Source organism: Onychostoma macrolepis, chromosome 10 (genome assembly GCF_012432095.1).
Source record: "Onychostoma macrolepis isolate SWU-2019 chromosome 10, ASM1243209v1, whole genome shotgun sequence".
Classification (NCBI taxonomy): domain Eukaryota; kingdom Metazoa; phylum Chordata; class Actinopteri; order Cypriniformes; family Cyprinidae; genus Onychostoma; species Onychostoma macrolepis.
Genome location: NC_081164.1, coordinates 5,988,494 through 6,011,301, shown reverse-complemented (window position 1 = coordinate 6,011,301; position 22,808 = coordinate 5,988,494). Strand labels below are relative to the sequence as shown.

The following is a 22,808-nucleotide window of genomic DNA, read 5'->3' as shown; positions in this document are numbered from 1 at the left end:
AGCCTTGGTTAGCAGAAGAGACTTTAATAATGATTAATAATAATGTCATAATGTTTTTAAAAAAATCTTACTGACCCCAAACTTTGAAATTGGATGCCCACTGCATATTTTGTCAAATTTAGTAGCTCAAGTGTACAGCGTAATGCTTTGGAAAAATATCCCACAATGCATTGCACTCAAATTTCCAGTGTGGAGGAAGAACAGTAAATAATGCCACAAACAAAACCAAATTCAAAATGGGTAGTTAAAATGGTCATTTTTATTTCTAAGATGCAACTGGATGACACTCGTGGATGCAAGAATTAAATGAGGTCATATGACAATTTAGCATGCTACTATTTGAAATGTTTATCATTGCATAATTGCTTACTATTTCGCTTACTATGTTTTAAAAAAAGTAGATGGTTTTCATTCTGTACTGCACAATCATGTTAGTGCAACTTTATCCATAAAAATGCTGTTTCTGTTTCCACTGCTGACATTTTATACTGCACCTTCCCACATAAAAGTAATGTAACAATCTAAACACAAACAGTAATTTATTTTATGTGATCACTCCAGGCTGCTGCATGGATGTGTTGTTGAGAAGGGTAAAGGTTGAGCTCAGCAGGAGTCAGATGCATGTGTGGGCATCAGATGCTGCTGTCGGGCCTGACCTCTGTAGGGTTGTCATTCTGAGAGGACGCTCGACGGCTTAATTCACACGGGTACAGGGCTCTCTGGAGCTCCGCCGTCACCACTGGTATCTCCTGCTTCTCCCATTTACCCTAAAAGAAAAGATAACTTACCATTAGGCATTATTACAAAGAAACATCCTCATTTTAACACTGTTCAACCTGACATGACGGTGTTTTCTCATAGGTATGCGAATTAATTAATTAATATGCACTAATTTTGTCAATCTGAATGAATCCAATCCAAATTTAGATTCTGAAAGTTCTGTTAACTGTAAACTTTGTAATCTGATTCACATGTTCATTTTTGAGAAAACAAAAAACTAAGCCATGGCTGTTTTTGCCTTGATGACAAAGTTTTTTAGCAAATTATTAGCAAATATCAACCGTTCTCCACTGATAAGTTCAAGATGATAAAAATATGATGTAAATAAACCTATGCACATTATATGTATTATAACAGTTTTTCATTACAGTTTATAGTATATAGTTTTCAACTATATAGTTTTCATCACATATCAATTATAAGATTTAAAACATAATTATTCATTACCACCCATTTAACAGAAATAGTGTTTAAAAGGGGACATCGGATGCCCATTTACCGCAAGTTGATATGATTCTTTAGGCCGGGTGTTCATGAAATGTCTACAGCATACTTTGGTTAAAATTCCTCAATGGTTGTGTAAAACAACAGCTTTTTTACCTGGTCAAAAACAGCTCTGTTCACAGCAAGCCGTTTCGGTGCATGTCTCTTTAAATGATAATGAGCTACTGCTCACCCCGCCCCTCTCTTCCATTTTTTGTGTACTCTGTGGTGCATTACCAGTGTTGCCAGACGTACGATAATTATCGTATTTGTACGATAATTTTGACCTATGTATGATCAATAATTTTTAAAAATTGTACAATAATTTCAGAATTTTGTGATACTTCAAATGATGGTCGTTGTAATCATTAATCAATGATCGCGCACACCTCAGGCTCCCGATGACAGCGACAGCGTTTGGACCTTCCCACTAAGTTATTTATCTATTCTGGTAATTTGCAGGTCGTGTCAAAAAGTTGTTGGTAGATAAATAGCTTTGACTCGTGTACGATTTCTTCCAGATACGATAATTTTGAGCTTCTGGTGCAAAACATCAACATTTCCAATCTGGCAACACTGTGTGTTACCATCAAAAAAAAAAACTAATTGTAGGATGGTTGTGTCCACACTGCTAAGACACATTTATTTTTATAAAACTGAATTTTGCATCCAAGAATAACGTTTTAGTGCAAAAATATTGGTCATTCTCAAAGTTTATTAGAATATTAGAATCTGATTGGGCGGTTAGAGTCTAGCTGCAAAAAATCTAATAATTCAGTGCATCTGAACTACTCTGGAAATAAAAGACTTCTGGTCTGTCATTGATCAGAGATGGTGAAAAGGTGGTTTAATGTTGTGCTTACAGGGAAGAGCTCGGCGGTGGATTGGTTGCAGTGCATTGAGATTGGGGAGGTCAGGTAGAGGGAGTTCAGCACCTCCCCGCTGAAGCCGTCCCAGGACAGCGAGGAGAACTGCTCTTCCACCGTAGTCCCAGGACAACTGCAACTCTCACGTCCTTGAAACCTACAGAGAGGGCAATAAAATGAGGCTTAAAAAAAGAATTTTTTTTAAATGTCCACCTCTTAAAGTAGTAAATTGGTTCCACGGCCACAAAACCACTTTTATAATTCGTCTGATTCCACTATAGCGTTGCGAAATTGCCTTTTTTAAGCTGGAAAAATGCAATTTGCCAGTGCAAAATGGATGTATACAAATGTCATCTGTCTGTCTTTGTTTTATTCATTGCTGAGGAAAACCTATTTCTGTTTTTTACGTCTGATTTCATAGAGGAAATGAAAGCATTCCTCTTGTCCTCAGGCAGTTAATCTGGAAGCCAGATATTAGTTTCATATGCGCTGGTTTTTGTTGTTGTAGGCTGACTGTGTTAGAGCGGTGTGATACAGTGACGGCGCTGATGCCATTTCGAGGTTTTCTTCTCATTGTGAGGTAATGACTGTCTGGGATGAGTTAGACAGGAAGGTCATGTTTGCTGTTTTTGGTGGTTTAGTTGAGTCTTATGGACACATGGTGCACCTGTTGATGAGACTGAAGTATTTCTGCAGGTAATCTGTGTCCACGTGGCTCTTGCACAGCTCCAGCTGTGTGCGGGGGTAATAATGGACGTAATTGACACACATTTCTTCCATGATCCCAAAACCACCCTGCAGAAGAGAGAAAACAAAGCCACTGGATTTGAAGTGAATAGTGACTAAAATGTCTGTTTCTTACATAAATCTCTCATTCTCACTATAGCTTTAGAAGACTTCGAATATAACATAGCCTACATATTGTACAGACTGGCTATGAGGCTTTTAACCTGTCATTTTGGAGCTTGACAGGTCCAGTCCTCTTTCACTACTTTTACAGAAGAAAAAGTCATACAGGTTTGGAATGACATGAGTGGGAGTAAATATCTTTTTTTTTTTTGTTGAGTGAACCGTTCCTTGAATGTGGAGGTACTATGGGCAAAAAATCATTTTTTCAACAGAATATTTCAACTTCAAGTTTCGACCTTGCAAAATTTCTTGGCATAAAATAACTCAAATTAATGTTTCCTGGTATTAATTGGTATTTCACAATAGGTAACACTCCTAATGTGAGATATTGCTTCTTATTTGATATTGCTGAGGGTTTGTTTTTTTATTTTATTTGGAAAAACTTATCTTCCTTGGCATTTTGCTTTTTAAGTGGTACTTAAAAGCACATAAATGTGTTTTATTAAATTATCTGTTAAATGAGTTATTGACTGAAAAAAAGGGAGATTTACCAACCACTGATATGCTGATCACATTAAAAATAAAATAAATACAAGTTTACCGAGGAGGAAGCAACAATACAACAACAACAAAACAAACAAAAAAAGATTTAATATGACAAAAAAAGGGATTTGTTAAATGAGCAACTGACAAAGGGTCTGAGAATTACCGACCAATGATATGCTGATCACATAAAAAAGGTTTTCTTCGGTGTTCAATAATATAATATATTTCACATTTACATATTTAATATGATGTCTATTTTGCATATTTTTACCTGGGTGAATACAAACTATTCACTATGACAAATAATTATTATTCAATTTGACCAAAAAAAAAACTCATCTTAAGTTGAAATGTGACTATATTAATGTGGGTTTAATTTACTTTAAGCAACTCTTAAATGAAGTTTGCATTGTAAACTTATATTGTGCAGAATGATGAGAAACCTTTCAGTCCTGTTTGATTTCCAGCCAATCAATCTGTAACATCTAGAATCACATATCTTGTCTGTACCATACTAAATTCTCATGAGAGAATGTATTTGAGTGTTTTTTCAGTCTGGAGCAGTGTTGGGATGAGGCAGACTTACCACGGTAACTTTGTTCCTGTCTTCAGTGGTATACGCGCACTTAGTGACGAGAGCGTCGCCCTGTGGGGTAGACAAAAGCACAAAGCAGCGATCGCACATGATCAGATGGGGTTTAGCACTCAGCTATTTGTAGAACATGCTAGAATGAATGTCTCTTGGCAGGTTAGCATTAAATTGGCAGGCTCAGCCGTGTGTGTGGGTGCTGGTATTGACAGTCTAAATGCAGAAGATCTGCGCTTTTGTTGGTGGCTTGCTGGCTCCAGGCGTTTCCTGTAACGTCTGCAGCGTCTCTCTCTTTCTCTCATCTAAATACGCTTCAGATTTTTACATGTGTGATGAGAAACTTACTGGCAAAACAGTCACCATCTTCCTTAAAACACGGATAATCTGCACAAAAAGGGAGAGGTTACAAATGTTAGTATTTGACTGAGTTTTAGTATTTGAATCAAAACCAGATATATCCATTCACAGCATCCTAGGATTGTGTCAAGGCAATGTTTTTGTGGTACTGAGGTACTATAGTACAGTCAGTGCAGCAGATGAGAATTTACATGATAGTCCTGGTATTTTAAAGCCATGGTACATATAAAAAATTACATGGTAATATTCAAAAGGCAGCCCAAAAATAAACCATTTCATTTAGGGATTTTTATTACAAGAGTGTGTGTGATTGTAAGCACAAAAAATGGCGTGGGAGTGACAAAAACATCAAGTGCTCAGGTATACCGCAGGGAATCGTGGGTAGTTGACATGTCTCAAGCCGTGAGCAGTGTGTCACAGTGTGAAACTGTTATAGACTGTGTTCATATCGACTGAGAGACTGAAAGGGACACCTTTACTTTAAAAGTATTTAAGCCGGCTGCAAAAGAGCTGAAAATAAAAAAGGGTGAAAATTAATGATGAACAGTTACGGCATCTTAAATATTCACAAATCAGCATATTTGAATGATTTCTGAAGGATCACGTGACACTGGAGACTGGAGTAATGATGCTGAAAATTCAGCTTTGATCACAGGAATAAATTACATTTTAAAATATATTACAATAGAAAACAGTTATTTTAAACTGTAATAATATTTCACAAAATTACTGTTTTTTTACTTCTTTTTTATCTAATAAATACATCCTTGGTAAGCATAAGAGACTTCTTTAAAAATGAAAAAATAAAACGTGAAATTGACTGGTAGCGTATATGTATATTTTAAAGTCAACATGAAACAACCATTTAACTTCCGCCATGTGACTTATTCATGAAATTATGGAAGCCCGTTTCTGCCACTGATTTTTTTTTTTTTAAAAAGGTAATTGTGACTTTTTATCTCACAACTAAGACTTTTTTTCTCACAATTTCGAGTTTATATCTCGCAATTCTGACTTTTTTCTCAGAATTGTGAGATATAAACTCGCAATTGCGAGTTATAAAATCCAATTCTGTGAGGGAAAAAGACTGATATATATAAGTTTATATCTCACAATTCTGACTAAACTCACAATTCCGTGTTATAAAGTCAGAATTGCGAGGAATTCGGAGAAAAAAAGTCACAATTGCGAGTTTATATCTCACAATTCTGAGAAAAGTTCAGAATTGCTAGATGAAAACTCGCAATTACCTTTTTTTTATTCAGTGGTGAAAATGGACTTCCATACATAATGTAGCAAGCAACTATTGATTTAATAGATTGGGAATTGATTGGATTGTGAAAGTGGGTGTTCCATTCCAAAATGATGTAGTTGGTGGGTGTGGTCTCTGTATAAGTGGTTAAAGGGGATTGGCTGAAAAATGGGCTTGATGATGCCAGCAGAAAAGAAAAGTTGGGTAGGGTTATTATGAATCATGCACAATAAGACCAGGAACATGCATTTAAATTTGAAGTGAAAAGGAACATTTTGATGCTGTGCACATGTTGAGAAGCCAAGCTTAAAGGGATCGTTTACCCAAAAATGACATTTCTGTCATTAATTGATATTTTTGATGAAATCTGAGAGCTTTCTGACCCTGCAGAGAGCAATGCATCTGGGTTCCCAGACCCAGAAACGTAGCAAGGACATCAGTAAAATAGTCCATGTGACATCAGTGGTTCAACCATAATTATACGAAGCTACGAAAATACTTTTTGTGCAAAAAAAACAAAAATAATGACTTTATTCAACAAATGCTTCTCCTCCAAATCACGTATTCTGCCATTATGGAGAGTACCTCTGCATGTAAACAACGCATGCGCATGATGCTGCTGACGTAACACACATGCGCTGAGCCGTGTTTACATGCAGAGCAACGCACACGCATGCGTCGTGATACTCTCCATAATGGTGGAATACGTGATTTGGAGGAGAAGAATTGTTGAATAAAGTCGTTATTTTTGTTTTCTTTGCACACACAAAGTATTCTTGTAGCTTTGTATAATTAAGGTTAAACCACTGATGTAACGTGGACTATTTTACCAGAAAGGTTCCTTACTACCTTTCTGGACCTGGGAATATTTCAGTTGCGTTGCTGTTTATGCAGGGTCAGAAAGCTCTCAGATTTCATCAAAAAGTTCTTAAATTGTGTTCCAAAAATGAACAAAGATCTTACGGGTTTGAAACAACATGAGGGTGAGTAATTAATGACAATTTTAATTTTTGGGTGAACTATCCCTTTAACTTTAGTATAGGGACCAATTCTCACTATTAACTAGTTGCTTATTAGCATGCCTATTATTAACATTCTGCATGACCATATACTACATACCTAAACCTACCCCTAAACTTAACATCTGCCTTACTAACTATTAATAAGCAGCAAATTAGCCGTTTATTGAGGCAAAAGTCATAGTAAATGGTTTGTTAATAGCGAGAATTGGACCTTAATGTGTGACAAAACTTGGTAATACCTGGTAATGAGTGCTGAAATGTTTGTCCTCTTGTACCACTTCCACCTCTCTGCCTCCTCGTACCAGGACGGTCCTCACCCCGAGTCCAGCCAGATGAGTGTGCAGCTGGGACGCAAAGATGTGTATACCACCTACAGGAAGAGCCTGCAGGACAGAAAACACAGCTTCAATAATTAATATATGAACTATATTTTTATATTTTATGAAGAAAATTTAATTTTAATGTCAGGGTGTTCTGAGCGGACACTCTTTTGCATTATTTGCCTCAATAAGCCACATGATTTGAACTATCATTCAGTTACTTATATAACAATATTTTTTAACATTATTTCTCTAGATGATGAGCTTTTTCCACTGTGGGCTGGTTTATAAGGCTAAATGAGAGTGTTTTTCTTTTTTAATGGGGAGTCTCTTGCGATTGCGTAATTTGGTGAATATTGGCCTTGTTTTCAGGAATCCACTCAATGTGTTTTAATTGAATTCAAAGCCTGTATGTACTTGATTTATCAGAATGTAGCAGTTTTGGCTGCATCTTGAATTTCTTCGGCTGGCTTGAGTGAAGCGCAGTGTTTAGGAGTGTTTGTGAGGCGCGCAGACCGTCTGTGTGCATTTGGCGGTGCAGTAGCCAGTCAGCTGGAAAGAGCGCTGGCGGGGAGGAATGGCCATGACAGGAGTGTAGACTAGCCCCAGCTCCATGATGCCTGCGTCAAACCTCCTCAGAGATGGAGTGTACCACAAACGAATGCCTGAGGAGTCCCTCCGTCCTGTGACAAACACACAGAATGAGTCAAGAGGAGATGTGCACTCAGAAATTAAAGGAAGTGGTCTGGAGAAATCAGTCTGACGAGAAGTTCAGAACAGAGATTGCCAAAAACATTAGGGCATTGCTGCACACAGTACACAATTTGAGCACACTGGGTGTTTCATCAACTATAGGCACTTTAAAAAAACTGAAAACAATTGTCTTATTCACTAATAATTGCATGGATTATTCATATTTATGTGAACAGGAGAAATTTTCACATAAAGATGTGTATGCACACATAAATTTGTTCTTAACCTCATTCTAATGGTAATGAATTCAGAGTGTAATAAACAAGTGACTGCGTGCCTGAGGTTAGTCATTTGCATAAAATGCATCCAAACTTTATTTATATAAGTACATTTAATGCTACCCAGAGTTTGTCTTTATATTATTTTATTTTTTTAAGTATGTTTCTGTACCAAAATTGCTGAATCGTGATTTTGTTCATTAAAAAAAAATTATACGCAGATTCATGCTTACATTTTTTTTAATAAAATAGCCTTCTGTATTGTTTAGACTAATTTTACAATTTGCATTTTTAATACGCACAATTACATTTTCTAACTTATATGATTTGATCAAATTACAGGTGATTTACATTTTTTCTCCTCGAAAAACAAATACAACATTTGAAGAAAAAATATTACGAAACTACAATAGAAAAAAAAGCGAAGCTGTTTGGTAAATGTTTATTTTATCCTTTATTTAGATTATCATTGTTTTAAACGATGTAAACTATTTTGTGTTTTTATGTACTAATTCATATTTTTATGATTTTAAGATTTAAAGGCTCTGGAACAAGTGTAAAACAATATATATTGATGCATTTAAAAAGTAGCAGAAGTAAATAACGAAGGCATGAAAATGCCAACTTTAATGTGACCATCATATAACCCAAAAATTAAAAACTGAAATCTGTTAGTTTTAAAAAAAATCAACAGTAAAAGCGCCAAAGTTGAAAAAAATAACAAAATGTGCCAAATACTGTATCCCACAATGCACTGTGCTTCACTGGTGGTAACATCTGCAACAATTTCTACTGTCTCCTTCTTAATTTATTTAGATTGACAAAAATTAAGACATTTTATACAAAAGTAGTTTAAAAATGCAAATTAAGTCATTTTATTTGATAACTGAAGTAAATACATAATGAGCTCATGAGATAACAATGTAGCATTCTAGCACTCTTACATAATGTCTACTACTTCACATGCTAGTTCTTAAGAATCGGTAAGCAGTGTATAGTGTATACTGTGCAGAATTATGCAGCATTCTGAATGTAGTCTTAGCCAACTGGGCTGAAGTGCATCTTTGACACACTTTATGTGCTGCATACCTGATAGAAGGAGAGGGTTGTGGTAATGAACTTCAAGCCGAAGGAACCTAGAAGAACCTTCTCCTCCCAGAGGCAAACCAGCATCAGTGGGGTAGTAAAACGGCTGCGTGTACAGACACACATACAGAACTTTATATGAACTTTAATAAGATTGATTGTGGTGCAGTATAGCTTCTGATTTATGCTTTCCAGGCTAAAAGATATTGGAGCCAATGCACAAGAAGCTTATGCCAACTCTGACTCAGTCAGAGCCAGAAAAATCTCGTAGATCCATGACAGTTCACGACCAGCGGTTTAGACTTAGGAAGAAGAGCAAAGTGGAAACCTAAACCCTTATCAGTCTACTTTTAAAACTTGTGTGCGAAAGACCTATTTATGTAACCGTCCTACTTCCACCTCCAGTTTCTCGCCCCATTCCCGTTTCTCTCTCTATCACACTCTCCTGGCTCTCACCCACTCCCCCTCCTTCTCTCACAAGGCATTAAAAAACATTTAAAAACCAAATGATGAAAAAAATAAAAGACAAACTGCAATCTACTGAAGAAAAACATCTAATTTTTGCTACATAATCTCATCTCTCCAGCTTGACATTGGCAGCTAGCAGAACACATGATTTGTGTTTGTTTTACTCCCATGTAATCTCATTGGAGGCCCGTCTCTCTCTCTATCGCTCTCTCCGAGCTCAGCATCGGTCCTTGGCTCCATAACTGATTTATCAGGACGCCTCTGCTTTCAGATTGGCTCACAGCTCTGCTCAAACCATGACTGGCACCTACCTAGAGTGGGCGAATTGGCACAGATAAAGCCCATCTGTATGTTTGCCTCCTAAAATGGACTCCTAAAGATACTCATAATCATATGTTCTGTTTTTAGCTCGCAAACTTAGCGCTAAAGAGAGAGAATATGATGTAGAAAGTGACCTCTATCGATGCGATTCATGATAAAACATCTAATGCATACAGTCAGAAAGGACAGCCATTAAAAAAGTGCTTCATTTCACCTTCATTTCGCTCAGTTCCTCACATAAAGCAATTAAATGGCTCCAGGAGACTTGATATATAGCAAATGTGTCATTTGGACCACTTTTATGGTCATTTTACAGAACTTTTGTGTCTATTTTGGAGCTTGAGAGACCTTGGCTATTCTATACTTTTATAGGAAAATAGCAGCATGGACATTCATCAAAACACCTCTTTTTGGGTTCTTCAGAAGTAAGCAAGACATACAGGTTTTGAATGACATAGTAAGCTACTTATAACAGAATTTTTGGATGAGTTGTCACTTTAATTCTGTACTATGTACTGTAAATGCAGTATGCAGTAGTTCACGTACCTCTGCTCCCATGGCCCAGGCAGCCAGAACGTGTCGGCAGTAATTGAGTTTGCGGGGCTTCATCTTTGAATCGCAGGAGCCGCTGAATTGAGGCACGGTGTCTATCTGAGGAGAGCATTCGAACACTTCCATGTGATGAACAATGGCTTCATTACCAGGAGTGATCACAGACTCGTACTGCAAAAAAATAAGAGTAATTTATTTTCACCATTAATAACCAAGATTAAGACATACTGTATAAATTGATTGAGGAGGGGAAAACAAGTTAAAAACTAATTTTTCATTCAGAGTGTGCAAAAAAAAAAAAAAACAGATGCATTGTGCAGCATAAAAGAACGCACGATCCTTAAATGGATTTTAGAAATGTCACACTTTATTTTTATGTCCAATTATTGCTATTATTTAACTATTAACTATGACTTTTGCCTCTGTAAACTCCTAATTTGCTGTTTAATAATTGTTAGTAAGGTAGTTGTTCAATTTAGGCATTGGGTAGGATTAGGGATGTAGAATATGGTCATGCAGAATAAGTACTAATAAACAGCTAATATGTTAGTAATAGGCATGCTAATAAGCAACTAAGAAATAGTGAGAATTGGAGAAAAGTGTTACCAAAATGTTTTGTAGAAATTTCTGACTTAAAAGCGAGATGCTTGTGTGTGATTCACAGAAAAAAGTTGAGATGCTGTGCAATTATCAGAAATTTGTCTAATGTGTCAGAAAAACAATTAAAAAGCAGCATAGTAGAACAAAAATGTGTTGTGTTTTTATTTGATAACTGGACAACACATGCTAAATTAATTACATAATGACGACTTGAGATAACAATGTAGCATTCTACTGATTTAAATCATTACATAATGTCCACAATTTTACACTTACTATTTTAAATTTTGATGTACTATAGTGTAAGGTATTTTATATATCATATAAAAGATCAGGATCTCCAAGCAGATGCGGTTGTTAAAAGTTTAAATTTATGACTTAAAAGCACTCAAAGTGCTCATGCTCAATTGGAAAAGTTGTGAGACCTGGTGCAACAGACAAAAACATCTAACATGTTTAGAAAAGCAATTAAAAAGCAGCGTAGTAGACGAGTAGACGATGTCAAACTGAAGTAAGTTCATTGCTTGAAATCACATACTTATCTAGTAGGTGCTATGTTTGTTTTAGAACCTACTTTGCGAAAGTAAAAAAAAAATGGTATGTATATATGGTGTATTAATGAAATTCGTACATACGGTACTACATCTGCCATGTTGTCATGTGACCTAGCGTCAGTTGTGTTTTGGTTTCCCAAAGAACATTTCTGTGAACAGTTCTTAAAAGATCAATTTTTTCTTAGTGTGAAGAACATTTTAATAATCTTTTTCCACTTAAAGAACCTTTTGTTGAATGAAAAGGTTCCATGAATATTAAAAGGTTCTTCAATGCTAATAAAGAACCTTTATTTTTAAGAGTGCCTCATGGGATAGTAAAGTGTCCATTAAACGCAACCTATAGAATCTCAGTGGACGTATTAGGTCATCCTGGTACTTTTCACCTACTGCTCTTCAAATACTTTGAATGCGGCCATACTGTTTTTCGCATACAGTATTTGGTCATTTTTTCCATTCTTCAGCATCACATTGAGTTTTTAAATTAGAACGAGTTGTGAACAGCCCTGTAGTTCAAATCCCAAAGCTCCAAGTACAGTTTTATCAATAGTTTCGACTCTACTTGCTTCTCTGTTTCTGCCACGGGACTTGCATCCCGAGGCAACTAGGAATTACACAAGCTTCAGTCTGGATCCAGCCCTTACGAAGATCTGAGATGACCAAACACCTGAGAAGAGATGATGCCAACCCCTGTAATGTAGAAACTTAAAATTTTCTGAAAAGCTGCTATGCAACGATTTGTATCGTGAAAAGCGCTGTACAAATACATTAGAAACTCCATTAATTATATTCAGATCCAGTTTACATCGCCCCCCGAAAATGTTTTACTAAAGAGCATTATAATTGGTCAAAGTACCTCATATGCACCAATTATATAGGTATCATGAATCTGAAGGTTCACGTAGAAAGGTTAAATGTAATGTGCAAGTGGCTCCAAGACTTTCAGGTTACCATGACAATGTGGTTCTTGGGCATATTAGGTGGGAGCTGAAAGATGTGGCACCAGTAAGTGGTTTCCTGTGTGGGGATGATGACATCAGGGGCCAGGACCTCCAGCGTGCGGACATCTCTCGGGAGAGCAGGGGCGGGATCGTCTGGACGCAGGAGCAGCACTCGCTGGACGCCTGGCTGGAGACGGGACATGTTGAGCTCATGCAAAGATTGGATGGGCTGCTCCAGCATGGCGTAGATAATGTGGACAGTACCTTCCTGGAAATAAAGAATCCTGTTGTTATTTTTGTCATTATTTACATTCACTTTGATGTTTTTTCCAGACCCATGTTCATTCTATGGAAAAGAGCAGCCTGAACATTCTTCAAAACATCTTGTTTTGTGTTTTCAGAGAAAAACAAAGGTCACACAAGTTTGGAATAACATGAGGGTGAGTAAATAAAGATAAAGTTAATATACACCTAATTTAGACTCTTTCCTAACACTTACAAACATTTAAGGAAACAATACTACTGTAAATTGAGCGCAAAACGTTATTCTCGGACCCAGTATTATCGTTCATATGTCTCTTTGTACTACCTCTACCCTCTCTATCTGCTATTCTGCTTTCATTTGTTTACTAACGAACCTCTATGATGTAGTCGTGTGGGTCGCAGGTGCTGAATGGTCTTTTGAAGAGCAGGAAGAAGCCTTCAGTCGACTGATGAGTCTCCAGCAGCTCATAGTCCTGCTGAGTGTCCAACATCACTCTGCCTTCATTATCACTCCAAGCATCCTAAGAAAATGAAATGCTATCATGAAAACATCATTTATGACTATGTCTCTACCTTTCAAATGTTTGAGGTCAGTTTTAAAAGTCTTTTATGTATGGAAGACCATTTCTGCCACCGAATAAATAAGGTAATTGCAGCTTCTCCCCTCACAATTCTTATATAAAAATGTCAGAATTGCAAGAAAAAGTTAGAATTGAGAGATAATATTCTGAGGCGAGAGAAAAAAAGAATTACAAGATTTAAACGTAGAATTGTGAGGTATAAACTCGGAGAAAAGGGTCAGATTTTTGAGTTTTTCTCAGAATTGTAACTTCATTTCATGCAATTCTGAGTTTGTATCTTGCAATTCTGTCTTTTTTCTCTGAATTGTGAGTTTATGTCTCACAATTCTGACTTTTTCTAAAAATTGCAACTTCTGAGTTTATATTGTGCTGTTCTGACCTTTTTCTCAAAATGTGAGTTCACATCTCGCTATTTTGAGTTTATATATCACAACTTCCGATCTCAGAATTGTCAAACATACTTGCAGTTGCAAGAAAGAAAAAGTCAGAATTGTAAGATAAGAAGTCGTAATTACCGTTTTTCATTATTTATTCCATAGCATAAACACACACAAACACACACACACACACACAAAAACAGAATTGCGAGATGTAAACTCAGAATTCTGAAATAAAAGTTATATAATATTAATAAATTCTACGTTTATTAGAATTCTGAGAAAAAAATTCAGAATTAATAAATAAAAATATTTATGTTCACCAAGGCTGCATTTATTGAACCAAAAAATACGGTAAAAATAGTAATATTACGAAATATTATTACAACTATTTTATAACTATGTTTTAATATAAGATCCTTCAGAAATCATTCTAATATGCTGAATTTGAAATATTTTACTGCCAGCCATTTTCCAGCCCTACAATGTTTTGACTCACTGTCTGTAACTCTTCTCCTTGACATACGCTGTGGGAGGAAGGGTGAGCGGCTGGCCATACAACATTTATTCAAAACGGACCGAACTGTGCGGTCCAAAGGCAAAATAATGAAATAAATCATGCATAATGAATGAAGGGGGGCCTTGACACACGCATGACCTTCTACTTTCAAGCACTTTATTTGGGGCGCGGCAGGCAAAACCCAGACGTGAGCTGTTCAGCTCGATGTTAGGAAGCAGTATTGCACTATACGATTGAAAATGAGCTCTACCAGCATGTGGGTGTCTACTGTAGCCGGGCAATCATAACAAGATCCAGAAAGCAAGCCTCGAGTAACAGAGAGAGGTTGCTCTGACACTGGGGTTAGACATTTGTCATCAGTCGTTCATTATTCAGCAACAAAAAAATCTAAAGTTGAGTGCGGCCTTTTAAAGTTCACCCAAAAATGTTCAAAGAAAGAAAAAATTCGGTCATTATTTACTTAACTTCATGTCATTCCAAATCTGTATTACTAATGTTTCCTCTGGTCAAACACAAAATATGTTTTTAAAACAAGACAACAATTGTTTTTTCAGGCAATTTTGAGATTTTGACCATAATGTGTTGTCTTTCAGAATAGTAGAAAGAGCAAAATACACATTTAAGTGTTTATTTTATTATTCTTTATCTATTTGTATCTGTAGATTTCATGATGTAAACCCTATTTGTATATTTAAACATAACAGAAGATTTGTAATAAAAAAACTTTTAAACTAATTTGTACTGCCTTAATGTACTGTGATTAGTTAACTGGAGAAAATATCTATTAGTTAATGTGTTACCATATTCACCTGTCATGTCTTACCATAAAAATGTCTTTTATATATATATATATATATATATATATATATATATATATTTTATTTTATTTTTTTTTTTTTTTTATTATTATTATTATTTTTTTGTCTGTATAGTGTAAGTCAATGGGGCCCAAATTAACAATATTGGACCCCATTAACTTTCACTGTATGGACATATGGCCAGAAGCAGTTGAATCATTCCTCAAAATATCTTTTTTGTGCTCCAATTGAAAGGTGTGTAAAGTTTAAACAATAACAAAATTATCATTTTGGGGTGAACTATCTTTTTACCAAGACAAAACCCTCATATTGACAAGATTTTACATTATGTTGCATCATTTTTCTGCTCATCTCAAATACATATTTTGCAAAAGCACATAATCCTACACTATCCCTGGAGCAGATTTGCAACACCATAAAGCAATAACCATCATAAAATCAAATCGTATAAACTATTCTTACCCCAAAATAGGATTTGTGTCCATCGTCCCACAGAAGGACCAGGTCGGCATTTGTGGGCTCTCCCCGATCGGACATGCCCAGCAAAATGCCATGGTGGAGCTCTTTGACTTTCAGCTCCAGATAGACCTCCTGGGTGGGATAGCTGATGTTCCAGGACAGCTCCAGCTGACCCGCGGGGTCTAAGGGGATGTGGTAGGCCAGGGTGGGTCTGGAGTGGCCCGCAGGAGCCTGGTAGGACGCCACCAAGAGCACCACCACAGTGGCCAAAACGGTGAGGTACATGAGGGTGACGTCTTGCAAACGAAGATCTTTGTTCAGAAGACGCATTGCCTGTGTTGTGTTCTGCGTGAAGGCCCTTTGGACGTCTTTGGGTTTTCCTGAAGATATTCTCTCCTCAAGTTGTAAAAACGTTTGGTTTGATTAGATTTTTTTTTTTTTTTACTGCGGTAGCATTCACTCCTTTTCGCTGCTGTTGTTCTTTGGCATATCTGTCGATTTTTCTTATCTTGACTTCTTAGATCCAGGTTTTGTTTGATGTCTCGGTTGGTAGATGTCCACTGGTCCTCGCCTTGGTCCACTTCTGCTGGCTGTGGACTCTCTCTGGCTTTTAAGAGCACGACCCTGTGACAGCCTCTACTTTATCCTGCCTTAATTCTATTAGCTGGGTTAACGAAAATTCAATTGTTTATTTTGCCCTCTGGTAAAACTTTTTTCCAACATCTGCTTGTTGTGAGCAAGCAGGGCGAATTTCTGTAATGCATACTTTTTTCAATGATATAGATGTGAAGTATTATGCAAAATAACTGATATAAGGTGGTTTGTGATGTTAGATTGCATTAGGATATATGCATGTGAAAAAATGCATTTAATTGTTTTGCATTTGACTATTGCTTGGCTGTTACATGTACTTACTATAGAAATAATAGTATAATTATGCATACTTAAACAATTAAAAAGTACAAGCAACTAGCCTAATCCTAACCCTAAACCTGTAGTAAGTACATGTTGTTGATTAATATTGTGCAATTACAGTGTAATAATAGGGATGCCTTAAAATAAAGTGTAACCAAAAAAGTATTGATGTATCAGGTTAATACTTCTAAATCTCAACTTGATAACACATGTCAAAGATCCTTTATGAAAATTGGTACATTACTGTTTGGAGTATGAAAAAATAAATACAATACATTTTTAAATGCAAAAAAAAAAAAAAAAAAAGCAAACTGATGTGGAACTGTCATTTATTTTTCATAATTATTTTTATTTTAATTATTATTACTACAATATAGCATTGGTGTCTCTGGGAATGCCAAAATGTGGCTTTATAGTGCATAACAACATATGATTCAGTTATATTGAGGTCATATCAGAGCTGTCTGATTTTGGTTTTTTTCTTTAGTGGGAAATAAAAGGCTGCACAATAGAGAGCATGAATGTCAGGTTATTACGGTTAATGGAAACAAAAACATTAATTAAGCTCTAAATTAATATGCTGTTTGCTGCCTTCGTCTCTTTCAGTGATTTCCAATAGTCTGAGGAAGAGAGATTTGGTCAGACCATTAAATATTCAATGGCTGTAATGTATAGACTTTAAATTGATTATTCTATAGTATATAATTTTTCAAACAGTATTTTGTAAGTATAAATAAAACCAAACATTTTTCAGACACCAGATATAATTTTTGATATCTTTTTACTAGTGAGTGCAAGGCACTATAGTTCATAAATGTAAGTGAGGACAGCAAAATAAAGTGAACTGTCTGTGACATATTATACCCAAAAATTCTTCATGTGGACTACCAGTAAAATTTGGGATCAAAAAATATTCAGACACTTTGACCTGACCATGTTTTAATTAAGTGTTTTTTCTTTAATTGCTAATCCGACCTTTTTACACCAAAGACTGAACATAATTAAGCATCGGTAATTGGTTGACCTAAATTGGTATTATCTAATTATATACTTAAATTAACAGCTGAATCATTTTTGGTTGATTGTAAAGCATTACATACCTTTCTATCAAAGTTATCTGACAATATCAAGATGAATTTGTTCTGACACAGTTTAACTCTGAGTTCTTGTCATAGTTTATTACCATTTTTGACTGTATATGTACACACACACACACACATACATGCACATTTAAATAATATGCATTATTGTTGTATTTGTTTATTGTTATTAAACAAGAGTGTATTTTATATTACAGTATATATTAGTGTACATTAATAGTGTAAGATTTGTTTGTGCACAGTATTATTTAACAGCATGTGTGACAGACGTGTGCTCTGCTGTTTGCTTGGAGAAAGACTATTTCTAATGGCCGTGCTTCTGGAAGGGCCACCTGTGTCTTCATCCTTTCACTGGTTTATAAGAAATTAAAAGATATTGAGATGAAACACTTGCAGTAGTAACCTCCTTAACGCACATGCTCAAATGCCTTGGGGCCAAAGGGACACGGTGCAGCTGCTGCCAATTGTGTCGTCTCAATCAAGAAACATTTGGTGGTTTGAGGAATAAAGGTTATTTAGGTCCCTGTGGCAGTGGTGGGAGGCAGTGTGAATGTGGGAGGAGCGAGACAGGAACAGATGCCAGTCTGATCCGCTAATAAAATGAAGATGCAGGGCCAGAGGGGCGTTTAGTGCCCCGGAGACATGACTATTCCTCGAGCTGGAGCAACAGATCATCAGGCCTATGACACGCTAAGCCCGACCTGATCTGGACCCAAAGAAGAAGAAAAAATACAGGTGGAACTGGATTCTGGATTTGTAGATTTTCTGAAGGAAGTGTGAGTTGTGTTTGCCCTTGCAACAGTTGCCAGAGTATTGTGAGTGGTTGTCAGGATAGGGTTTCATGGTTACCAAGGTAACCTTGTTGCAATTTTGCATTGCTATGTGGTTGCTAGGGTGTTATTGGAGATTTATAGGTTTAGCTAAAATCAAAAGAGAGAAAGAAAAACAAACAAATGAGAAAGAGAAATTAAGACATGGAAAGTGCAGAAGGAAAGGAAAATAGAAAACAAATACTTGAAGGATCCAAATTTGTTGTTTCATTTCAAAAAATGTTTTTGTTTGTTTTTTGTTTTGCTTTGTTTTGTGTTTTAGTTTTGCTTTGTTTTAAAGATAAGGAGAATCAAATACTAAAAAGTAAAAATATAATGTTTTGCTTTTGTTTTGCTTTATTTTACAAGGGAGACAATAAGGAGGATCAAATACTAAAAATAAATAAATAATAAGTCCTTAAAATCATTTTAAAACTATTTTGAACTGTTCAACATTATAAATAAAAGGCGGGAAATTTCCAAAACTTTCCAGAAAGTTTGGAAATTTATGGAAAATTTCAGGAATTGTTGGAAACTTTTGGAAAGTTTCTGGAAATTTTCCACCCTTTTGCAACCCTAAATATAATCTAAAAATATTACATTATTAAATGTATTATATTATTATTATATATAAAAACCCTATAAAATGTATAAATATTATTAATGTATAATAAAATTAATGAATTATTAGAAATATTATGAATTTTGGCTTTTAACGTTTAGATTATGGTCTCTTGAATTTCTATGGTTTCACGTTCTCAGCACTAAAACCCATATTTATCAATGCAGCAAGTGAACATGTGTTTAACGTGCATACGTCTTTTATTTGTTTTTTATTTATTTATTATAACCTGGCCATGTTGATTTGTGCCTAATTTGACAGGCGTCTAGCAACAGATGAATTTGCTAAAAGATGCTGTAGAGTTTAATTGCCCATCCACTTATGACAACAACAAAAGATAAGGGTACCATTTTTCATCTTTTTTAAAAGTTAATAATCCAAGTTATTAACCTTTAAAAGCTATTCTACCTATGCATGATTATATGGTTAGTTGCATATACTAATCCCATTATGCTTTGTTATTTCCCTGCTGTTTTGATCAGAACAGACCTGCAGCCCATTTTAGGTCGTGCCCCATCGGTTTTAGTGTATATTTTGTATGTCGCACACACATGAATGTAACAAAGGGGGCTGAACGCATGCAGACACACACCATTGAGGAGTCAGATGGCCTGAGGCTCAAACTGACATTATCCAGCTTAGAACAGTCAGTCAGTCAGTATTACCTCAAACACACTAAACACAGAGAGAGAGAGTTGTTTGGTCGTGTGTCAGGAGAGACGTATCAGACTCAGGGTGTAAGGAGGGGTGAAGGGCAGGAAACAGCTCTGGTCCTGTCACTTTCCCTCTGGTCATGTATAATGCACAACCTTGCACTATAATAGAGCTTAATATGTGAGAATTGAATAATTAATGCAATAAAAAGTACTTTTAATTTGTAAAACTGTCTTTTTTTTTACCAAGTGAGGACAGTCTTAGCGTTGCAGTGAAAACTCCTCTGCGATATGCTACTGCTGAAAACTTTGGGGTCAGAATTATTTTTTAATGTGTATGAAAGAAGTTCACCAAGGTTGATCAAAAATCCAGTAAAAACAGTAATATTGTGAAATATCATTGCAATTTCAAATAACTGTTTTGCATTTTAAATCATTTAATTTATTCCTGTGATCAAAGCTGAATTTTCAGCATCATTACTCCAGTTTTCAGTGTCACATGATCCTTCAGAAATCATTCAAATATGTTGATTTGCTGCTCAAGAAACATTTTGGATTATTATCAATGTTGAAAACTGTTATTTTTTTTTTTTTTCAGGATTCTTTGATTAATAGAAGTTCAAACGAGCAGCATTAATTCGTAATAGAAACCTTCTGTAACATTATAAATTATAATTAGAAGCATCCTTGCAGAATAGAAGTATTAATTTATTTAAAACATATCTTACTGACCACTAAACTTTTGAATGGTAGTGTAAACTACATTAGAAGAGCCAGTGGCCTTGTTATTTACTCTAGAATGTGCGCACTGCGCTAGCTAGACAAATTTTAAAAACAAAAATAAAAATAGCTGGTACAACACACTAAAAATGTTAAATCCACACTGCTTTACTTTTCCATTGTTCTTCTATATAAACGCACTAGACGAACATGTTTGACTGTTGTGCTCACGTCTTTTGCAGTCAAAAACACAGCCTGTGTAAATGGCCCCTTATTGTGCAGTAAATAAATGAGGTCTCATAGTTGAAACTCATGAGAAACAATGTAATTATTTTACAAGGTGGTATGAATTTGTGATTCATACAAAAATATGATTTTAGAAAAAAACATAAAGCTCCACACTAAACCTAAGCATCAGTGGGGTTTAAGCAGATTGTATGAAAATGTGCAAAGGCAATCATACAAAATCATATGAAATAGCCACTAATTCGCCAAATTGTAAAATAGTTATATTATTGACATTGCTAAATCTGTAGAGCAGATGACTCCTGTTGTCCTGACAACCACTTAACTCAAGACGAACCTCAAGATGAAGTTATGACGAAAAAAGCTGGAGAAAAGGCTGGCAAAGCTTTTAACCTTTTTAAGAGCACTCCATTGAAGTCCATAATCCAACCCAACCATCAAACAGCAGTGATAGCGACAACATTACGCTCTGAAGCTGCACCTTTCAGCAGAAAGAACTGGAAAGCTTATTGCCATAATAGACAACATAGATGGAGAATCTGATGATCTGACTGTATCTGATAGCTGATTAATTTTTGCTTGACTGTATTAACAAAATGCATTGCCGCCATTAATCCACAGAGTCCATTCTGTGCCTTCAGCTGGAGAACCGGCCACATTACAGCTGAGTCCTTGCTGTGTGTGTATCCTACAAGTCATTATCATGTTGGCCAAAATCAATGAGCAGGCCTTACAGATGGGTTACTGCTTATCTTGGCCTTCATCCAGCTCCACTGGGCGGCTCTTTTGTTCGGTCTTCAGAACAACCTTACAGCCAGATTTCAGCAGATAAGGAGTTGAAGGAAATCAGCGGCTGACATGACATGATCATCTACAGTAGATCTTATGTCAACATTTTGTGTGAGAGAAAGGAAGACTGTGAGGGTGAGTGTATTTCTCAACACTCATCGCTCCAACCAAGAATTATATGCGCTGTTGACTGTAAACAGCCGCTGGTTCCATCAAATTGCAAATCGGGAAAGAGCAATCAATGAGAAATGAAAATATGACTTACTGTACACACTGTTTTATCGCACTTCACAACAGCTGTCTTGGACCTCTTTGATGTGTCGTACAAAAGTGAAAATGTGAAACGCTGCATTTGTAAATGTAGCTGCCAATACAGTAAACAGTAATAGCGTAATCAGATATACAGTTTAAAATGTTCATGAAAATGCAACTTTAAATGTGAAGTGTGTAGCATTTGGATGTTAGATTTTTAAAGCTATCCCAGTTTGATATGCAAAGACAACTACTGTATAAGTAAATATAAAGCTTATTTCCCTGAAAAGTGTCGCATCCGACTCAACCAATGGCGTGTGTTTGGGGCGGGACTGTGTGTTTGGTCAGCCAGTGACAGAAGGGGTGGGGAAGTGTTCAGAAAGCTTCAATTTAGTGAGGCTAGTGGTGCAAGAACACAACTTTAAACTTACAATAACATTTTAAATAACTTGGCCTTCAATTTTTCCCAGTTTTGATTAAAATTGTGGAGTAAAATAAACAAATAAGTCATGTAAAGCCTTGGCTTTTCTGATATACTTATCACTGCATTTTACCATTGCTTTTATGCACCTTATTTTGCAACGCAGAAGTAAGCAATATTTTCTGTGAATGTGCGAGACTTCATTAGCAGCTCTGGGTAATTACCTAAAGTAACAAAGTGCAGTAAATGGTCAAACTATTTGCACTTTAACCGGTGTTTATGAATAGAATAATATATTAAAATAATAACAAATAAAGTTTCCAATATCAAGCAGCATAATATGAAAGCCTGTTTCTGCCACTGAATACATTTTTTTTAAAGTAATTGCGACTTTATAACTCACAATTCTGACTTTTTTCACACAATTGTGAGTTTATGTCTGCCAAATCTGACTTCTCAGAATTGTGAGATGTAAACTCACAATTGCTAGTATAAAGTCCAAATCTGAGAAAAAAGACTTAGCCTATAACTTATAACGCAATTGATTGTTATAACATCAGACATGCGAGATATAAACATACAATTGTGAGAAAAAAGTCAGAAATGCAAGAAAAAAAATCTGAAATGCGAGTTTATATCATGCAATTCTGGGAAATAAATTCAGAATTGTGAGATAAAAGTTTGCAATTACCAAAATTCCACATTCAA

The 22,808-nt window shown here is 35.8% G+C and overlaps 1 protein-coding gene across 1 annotated transcript; it reads right to left on the bottom strand.

Moving 5' to 3' along the window:
• Positions 1–626: 626 nt before the first annotated feature.
• On the bottom strand, positions 627–16,095 carry dbh (dopamine beta-hydroxylase (dopamine beta-monooxygenase)). Its single transcript, XM_058789559.1, has 12 exons — positions 15,577–16,095; positions 13,193–13,339; positions 12,565–12,822; positions 10,457–10,633; positions 9,125–9,227; positions 7,581–7,747; positions 6,984–7,127; positions 4,459–4,497; positions 4,111–4,170; positions 2,797–2,924; positions 2,127–2,286; positions 627–767 (listed from the first exon to the last, which is right to left on the bottom strand). The coding sequence occupies exons 1-12, from the start codon at positions 15,901–15,903 to the stop codon at positions 633–635; spliced, it is 1,845 nt and encodes a 614-aa protein (XP_058645542.1). The 5' UTR covers positions 15,904–16,095; the 3' UTR covers positions 627–632.
• Between the last annotated feature and the right edge of the window lie 6,713 nt (positions 16,096–22,808).

What these genes read in the sequence shown, in the direction of transcription:
- dbh (XM_058789559.1), bottom strand. Translation starts at nt 15,903, where the DNA reads ATGCGTCTTCTGAACAAAGATCTTCGTTTGCAAGACGTCACCCTCATG. An exon ending in CCGCCAAATGCACACAGACG is followed by an intron (nt 7,128 to 7,580) that starts GTCTGCGCGCCT and finishes TCTGTCCTGCAG; the next exon opens with GCTCTTCCTGTAGGTGGTAT. An exon ending in ATTTCAGCACTCATTACCAG is followed by an intron (nt 4,498 to 6,983) that starts GTATTACCAAGT and finishes CTTTTTGTGCAG; the next exon opens with ATTATCCGTGTTTTAAGGAA.